At 39.1% G+C, this 1,113-nt stretch overlaps 1 protein-coding gene across 1 annotated transcript; it reads right to left on the bottom strand.

Moving 5' to 3' along the window:
- Positions 1 to 429: 429 nt before the first annotated feature.
- LOC148916874 (uncharacterized) lies at positions 430 to 864 on the bottom strand. Its single transcript, XM_089052309.1, has 2 exons — positions 669 to 864; positions 430 to 623 (listed from the first exon to the last, which is right to left on the bottom strand). Exons 1-2 carry the CDS (start codon positions 862 to 864, stop codon positions 430 to 432), a joined length of 390 nt encoding a protein of 129 aa, XP_088908435.1.
- Between the last annotated feature and the right edge of the window lie 249 nt (positions 865 to 1,113).

Here is a 1,113-nt window from a genome sequence, read left to right as displayed (position 1 = left end):
GCTCAAAATCACTCTCTAGGGTAGTCTCCACAATTCTTCTTCCCTGAATTTGAGCATGATACTTTAACCACCATGATTCCAAGAATAACAGCTTTGAAAAAAAAATAATGATATGAACTTTTTCATGACAACACAGTAGTCCTCATTGTAAACCATAGCCCTCATATACATTCACATTAGTAAGCAAAAGCAAACTTTAACCAGAACTAGAAACAAACGAAAATCCCACACCCCCAAACCTAAACTAAGCATTGTCCTCAATGCTTAAAAAAATGAATGGAATGGATGCAATGCAAATTGGCAGTGTACATGGAATGAAATAAAATAAAAACTAAAAACTAACACAAATAAAAGGAAAGAACACAAACCCACTAGGTTGCCTCCTAGCAAGCGCTTTATTTAATGTCTAGGCAAGACATGGTAGTGTGTCTAAGTTGTCATAAACTCGAGAGAATCCATAACTACATAAACCTGCTCCTGTGAAACATTCTCCAAATAAGGCTTCAAATGCTGTCCATTGACCTTAAAACGGGTCCCATTCTTGATGTTTTCTATCTCCATAGCTCCATGGGGAAATACTTGAAGCACTTTGAATGGTCCAACCCATCTAGACTTCAATTTACCTGGAAAAAGTCGCAAACGTGAGTCATACAAAAGTTCTTTCATACCTGGTTGAAACTCCTTCCTAAGAATTGCTTTGTCATGGTAGAGCTTGGTTCGTTCTTTGTAGATCCTTGCATTCTCATATGATTCATTTCTGAGCTCTTCCAACTCATTGAGTTGGAGCTTCCTCACTGTACTAGCTTCTTTGAGATCAAAATTGAACTTCTTTATGGCCCAATATGCACGGTGCTCGAGCTCCATTGGCAAATGACATGCCTTTCCAAACACCAGTCGATAAGGGCTCATTCCAATTGGGGTCTTGTACGCTGTTCGATACGCCCAAAGTGCATCATTCAACCTTAGTGACCAATCCTTCCTTGTAGGGTGGTTTTCATCAAGATATTCTTTATTTCTCTATTGCTGATTTCCACTTGTCCAGAGGTTTGAGGATGGTATGGAGTTGCCACTTTATGTGTGATGTTGTACTTCTTCATCAATGCCTCGAAAGGT

This window comes from Prunus mume, linkage group LG5 (assembly GCF_029339155.1).
Source record: "Prunus mume cultivar Tortuosa linkage group LG5, ASM2933915v1, whole genome shotgun sequence".
Classification (NCBI taxonomy): Eukaryota; Viridiplantae; Streptophyta; class Magnoliopsida; order Rosales; family Rosaceae; genus Prunus; species Prunus mume.
Note: the sequence above shows the minus strand (reverse complement) of the source record. Positions and strands in the feature narration are given on the sequence as shown.